Raw genomic sequence first — 6,416 nt, forward strand, 5'->3', positions numbered from 1 at the left:
TAACAGTAAAATATAGGCCTACTTAAAATGTTTCTAAAATTCAATTAAAATATTTTAGAATGGAGAAATTATATTGAATAGTTTTGGGAACTACAATTATTACATATTTCTTAGCAATATTATTCATCTTTAACAACAAATTACAAAGAAATTGAGTAAGTGGGACACATGCATGCTTTGAAACAGATAGGATAATTAAGTTGGTTTGTCTGTTTAAATATAGGAGGAGATCTGTTCATGTTTAATATTCTGTTGAGATAACTGATGAAACACAGATCCATTCAGCAGCTACAAAAAAGTAAATTTTCTACATTTTCTATTGTCAATAAAATAGCAACGTATAGCACAGTTCACACCAAAATCTACGGAAGCCATTTTCCGCCACTGAATAAAAAAAAAAAAACAAGTAATTGCAACTTTGCAACGTTATTTATTTATTTATTTATTTATTTTTTTTTTACAACTGTGAGTTTACATCATGCAATTCTGAGGAGGGGAAAAAAGTCAAAATTGTGTGGGAAAATGTCAACATTTTGAGAAAAAGGTGACAATTACTTTCTTTATTTTTTATTTTGTGGCGGAAACGGGCTTCCATAAGTATCTTTCAAACCCTGCAGATTTCCGTCAGTGTGGAAAATTCACACAGAGTCTTATTGAAATTACTGGATTTTGGCCGCAAAATTTTGATTTATCTAATGTATTTCACTTTTGTAAAGATAAATAAATTGTTAATTCATTTATTTCACTTATTTAATGATTCATCAACTTTATTTAAGCATTTGTTTCACTTATGTTACGATTTATTGTTCATAAAATGATTGATTTCCGATGAGATCACATCTGACATAATGTACATATAGACATAATGCTTTCAATGCAGGCGTTTATTTGAAGATTTGATTCATTTATATGATAGTAAATCAAATAAACAGAAACAAAGATAAAGTAAAACCTTAAACCTTCACATTTGTCAAATAGTGAAAACAATATCAGACATTGGTTCCTGAAAACACTAATGTTTCTAAGACACACGTTTGATCTTCATGCGGATGGATTTCAGACCGACATCAAACCCCTTCCAAGTTTGCCAAACATCTCCAATGGCATAAAAGGTTGGATCTTTTCCCCATAAATACACACCGTTGGGGTTTGTACCGTGACAGTTACTGTACCAAAATGCCCCGAGATACAGTCTGGCACAGTTCTGTTCATGGGAATCTTGGTCCTTGTCAAATGTGGAGAACTTCTGTCCGTCATGGAAGGACAAAGAGTCACCTGCGGAGAGGAAGAGCATCATTGAGGAGACTGAGATTTTATTTATGACTTATTCACTTATTTATGACATATTTAGCATTTATAATAATACATTTCTGGTTATTTAGAAGGACATCTATTTCTGATTAAAAAAAAAAAAAAAAAAACTGTTGTATGTTGTAAACTATACAAGGAACCCTCTTATTTGGTACATTACTGTAATATTAGAGGTTAAAATTAACAACAGAGCCCAAAGTACTATATTCAACTGCTATTTATTTTCAGGTATGTCCACTGATGTATATCTAATGACTGGATGCTCATTGCGTTCTAAACTACTGACAGGTGATAAAGCCACCGGAAGTGTTCGAGGAAACATCAAAAAAAACACTAACACAAAATATCAACATAAACTAACAGCCAAAACACTTACCTACATCACCCGATTTAAAGAGTATCAGTCGCATGGGATTAGTTTTTATGGTATTTGTATGTAAATTAATTTTTACTTCTGTCTGCAATATTCTTATATAATAACAAATTACATAAACTGACTGTACAAGGCAAATTAAGGTATGTGAATAAGAAGCATAAATCTTTATTCAGATTTCAGAATGAGCTTGTTATTTGTACATATGTTGAGGATTTCGTCTGTCCGTTGTTTATCATGTTCATCTGATGTTTGCTTCTGTAATGTATATGAATGTAACTTTTTAATAAGCAGGGGGAATTCCCAAAATTAAACAAATAACCATTTACATGCTTAGCGTTGTAAGAATGTACAGGGATACTTCAGATATAAAAACGCTGACTTGTTAAGGTGATGTTTTCTCATTAAAATCATACGATTTTCTATTAATTCAATAGATTGCATGAGTTGTACTGTAGCTTTCAACATAACTTCTAATGATCAGTCATGTTTATTTTACTTTATAACATTAAATTTGAAGGAATGACTGATGCTCAATGCTTGAAGCAACCTGTAATGCCAAATTTAAGAGTGTCAAAATGGTATTAACTGTTTGAATTTTTGTGACAGAATAGAGGTGGAGGGCTGGGGGCTCCAAGGGACAAGGCGTAACTTGGGACTCCTCAGGCCAGGGCAGAGCTAGGTACTGAAATTCCCAAGGCAGATCAGGGCTGTATGGCAGAAATGATGGCGGCGCTGAGGGGTTGAAGGGCACCAGCAGAGGCAGAGCTGAAGGAATGGCCAGTTTTGGTGGAACATGCTGGAAAGGAAGACTGGGTGAGGAAGCAGGCTTAGTTATTGACAGGACTGGTGACAAGAAGACTCTGAGCTGAGTGGGATCAGAGATCAATGAAGACTCTTAGCTGGACAGGATCAACGACTACAAAGACTCAGACCTGGACTGAACCAGTGACGAAGAAGACTCTAAGCTGAGTAGGATCAGCGATGATGAAGACACACTTATACAGGAGAAAGGTTTATGGGTAGGAAGCACTACCTCCATCTCCCAGTCAATAAGCCATTCCCCTGAATCCAGCTCCACCAAAATTACCACAGGCAGGGATGTTGTGGCAGGCTCACACATCTGGTCAGCCAGAATCTCAGGATTTTCCTCCAGGACGGACATGGAATGTATTTAGCCAGCGTCCAGTAAGAGTTTACCTAGGGCATCACAAACCGGATCTCGTTGCCCAATCAGACCCAAAACCCCTCCATGAGGGTAATGTTATTGCAGATGACGAGATGGCTGGCACCAATGAACTTCTTCACATACACCTCCAAGTCTCTTCTTCTTTGTAAAATAAAGATTGTGGCCCAATTGTGACTGTAATAATTTCACATTGGGGCACATTTATTGATGCAATCTTCAATTTCATGTTTCAGGTCTGGTGTTCTGTCACAATAATGCTTGTAAAGACAAGGAGGATGAAAAAGGTAAAGTTCCAAAATAGTCTTTAATAATAGTCACAGGTTGAACCAAACAAAGCTGGCAAGTAACACAACCATAACAGAGACGACACCAGGAAAAAACCAACAGGAAGGGACAAAAAATATTTAACTAAAACACAAAGACACAGAACAAAACTGTAACACCTACGTGCTCCTCCATCAGTGAATCCTGAAACATGCAGTCGATACCCATCAGCTTCAGGACCCACAGAGAAAGACGAGTACAGAACAAAAACTTGATTTCCTTCAAAGTCCTCCAGATCCACTCTCAGCATGTACTTCCTGTTGCGTGTCAGCTGGTACACACACATGAAGAACACGCTCAACCAAACACTGGACATGAACATCCACACACACACACACACACACACACACACACACTGTGAGATCTTACCCAGCCAGTCCACACAAACACACACACACACACACACACACACACACACTGTGAGATCTTACCCAGCCAGTATTCACTCTCCACATTCCCAAATCCTCTCTTGTACTGATCCCACGGCCGAAAGAAATTCACACTGCCGTCCATTCTCCTCTGAATCACCTGTCACAGGTTTATATAGAATATATGATTCATAATGAATGTGCTGATGTGTGTTTAATGATCTGAAGTTACATTCATACCGTCCATCCTCCTTTGTCTTTATCTTTTCCATCTGAGATCATGTGACAGTAAACCCAGAGAGAAGTGTCACCTACTGGATAGATGGGATAAATCCCACTGATCTTTTGTCCTGAGCTTAAAATGTCAGAACAGTCGAATGGCATGAATTTACAGTCACTGCCCAGTACAGCCGGTAGAAGAGCCACCAAAAACACCATTCTCTACAGAGACAGAGAGAAAGAGATGAACATCACACTGAAATAAAGCTGAAAACATCTCTAGGAATGTAGAGTTAATGATGAACTTACTGCCATCTTCTCAATCTTTCCTCAGTAGATCACAGGAGGGATCTGTTTTACCTAGACAAAAATAACAATCACTTTTATATTATGTCTATTTTCTGAAAGTTCAGGTTTGTTTATGTTCTGTAAAGTAACTTTTGTGTTGTTCTGTTCGATACAAACACTCTTTATATATCTGTCAGATTCTCAGGCTCCTCCTCTGCATCTTTATGTAAATGTCCACCATGAAGCACTAGATGTCTAGCTACATGATCATATTATCTGTAATTTATGTTTAGAGAAAGAGAGAAAGAGAGAGAGAGAGAGATTCAAAATTAAATATTGGATTCTGGCAAATAACCCATCCCGCGAGCAAAACTTATTTACACACTTACTCGTACACCATCACTTATAACAAAAGCCAAAATGGCCACAACTATTTTATTCATAATAATTAATTTTTTATATTTAAAGTGTAAATTGCCTCTGACACACTCACACAGCCTGACTACTTGCACTCAGATTGTCCGGTAGAGCCAGACAAATATATTATGATAGCAAACCCGGCTAACAAAATATGTCCTCTGAAAGTTCAAAATGTTTTTATTCATTTTTTAAATTTATTTATTTATTTTTTTTATGTTTTTTTTTTTTTTTTTAATGTTTTTCTCTAGGTTATATGAATAATAAGGGAACTTTCCATGTTATCATTCTGCAAACATTATGCAAATGTTACTTTCAAATGGGAACGTTCTGAAAGTAGCAGCAATATTTAAAAAATGTTAGATGAAGTCCAAACAAAATATTTGTGCTAACGTATTGAGTACATTAGTAAATACCAGAGAATTTGGAACAAACATTCTGTTCATGTCCTGTTCATGTCCTTGAATGTTATGTAAGTGAATTGTGCTTTAGGAGCAGCTGACCTGCATTTAAATCTATTCTTGTAATTTATTAACTCAGAGTCATTCATTTTAAACTAAAATGAAGAACATATTAGAAACGAGGAAGGAAATTTAGGGGTATTAAATAGGCCTGTAAGGCAAGTCAAATATAACAATAATACAAGTGGCAATTCAAATTGCTTTACATGAAATGAAGTAAAATAATCATTAAAATAATATTAATAATAATAATAATAATAATAATAATAATAAAAGTAATAAATAAATAATTTAAAAAAACCTACTGCACTGTAAAATCTAATAAGTTAAAAAAAGCATGCAAACCGATTGCCTTGAAAAAACTAAGTAAAGTGAAATAGGAAGTTTATTGGTACTGACAAATGCTTAGTTAGTATAGTTAACTTACACAAGTGTAACTTAAAAAGAACTGTAGGGGGTACTTGAACCTTTCATTTAGGTTTACTCATGACTTCGTATAGCTACTCACTGACTCCCAGAATGCATTGACAGAATAAATTGTAAGGTAGTTACTTTGTTTTAAAGTTGTGTTGTTTTTATTTGCCAATTTTATTTGCTGTCTTGTGTCAGTAGTATAAAATGGCTATTGTTACAATTAAAAAATAATAAATTTAATTGTTACCATCGTTGTCATTCACGTGATGAATGTTTAAGTCTGTGTGTGACTTCAGCATAGTACCACACACTATTTATGATTATATAAAAAGCATATAAAGCTATTTATGAAAAATAAAATCTCAAAAAGGTCATAATTAAACACACACAAAAAAAATGCTTTAACTAAAAAATAGGTCATTTTATAAAAGCAACTTATTTATTACTTTTCATTGAAATCAAATAACTCTGATTTCATGATGCATTTCTCCATTATAGAGAGAAAATTAGAGTAACATAAATAAGTTTTCAAGTGCCCAACCAGAGGGAATGCTAATCACTATAATGGTGAACTAAAAAAAAAAAAACCCGGCAATTAGCAACATATTAGTGCAATATTAATGTCACTGGTTCCTTTGTGACTACTTGAATATTTTAAGTAAGTGTCACTCAAAACAGTAAGTAAATTGTTTTATTTGCCTTGTAACAACTAAGTAAAGATAACTAATTCAATCTAAGTAAGGTAAACTGTTTGATTTTACAGTGTACAGTATATGTATGAACTCAGATGCTCTCAGTTCTGTTAGTGATGTGCTCTTAACACAAACAAACATTCTCAAGCTCTGTTCAACCTCTTCCCCACTAAGTGAAAAATTCTCCCAAAATACCTAACTATTCCACTACTTCACCTCCTACAACACATAGAACTCAGAGGTCCTACTTTCAACTGATTAACCAACAAACTTGTCTTTCTTTTAAAAGAAAAGTGCTCTTAACCTTCACAGCACTTATTTTAACCTTCTGTTTAAACTTTTAAAATTATTTAAAAATTG

General features: G+C 34.5%; 1 protein-coding gene across 1 annotated transcript; it reads right to left on the bottom strand.

The window, feature by feature from the left end:
• Positions 1-848: 848 nt before the first annotated feature.
• LOC109093479 (microfibril-associated glycoprotein 4-like) lies at positions 849-4,242 on the bottom strand. The gene is made up of 5 exons (XM_042717557.1): positions 4,094-4,242; positions 3,806-4,006; positions 3,616-3,725; positions 3,321-3,493; positions 849-1,275 (listed from the first exon to the last, which is right to left on the bottom strand). The coding sequence occupies exons 1-5, from the start codon at positions 4,097-4,099 to the stop codon at positions 1,022-1,024; spliced, it is 744 nt and encodes a 247-aa protein (XP_042573491.1). The 5' UTR covers positions 4,100-4,242; the 3' UTR covers positions 849-1,021.
• Positions 4,243-6,416: the final 2,174 nt, after the last annotated feature.

This window comes from Cyprinus carpio, chromosome B1, assembly GCF_018340385.1.
Source record: "Cyprinus carpio isolate SPL01 chromosome B1, ASM1834038v1, whole genome shotgun sequence".
NCBI lineage: Eukaryota > Metazoa > Chordata > Actinopteri > Cypriniformes > Cyprinidae > Cyprinus > Cyprinus carpio.

Coding starts and splice junctions, on each gene's coding strand:
- LOC109093479 (XM_042717557.1), bottom strand. Junction 3,726..3,805: donor AAGACAAAGGAGGATGGACG/GTATGAATGTAA, acceptor AACCTGTGACAG/GTGATTCAGAGGAGAATGGA. Junction 1,276..3,320: donor ATTCACTGATGGAGGAGCAC/GTAGGTGTTACA, acceptor TCCTCTCCGCAG/GTGACTCTTTGTCCTTCCAT.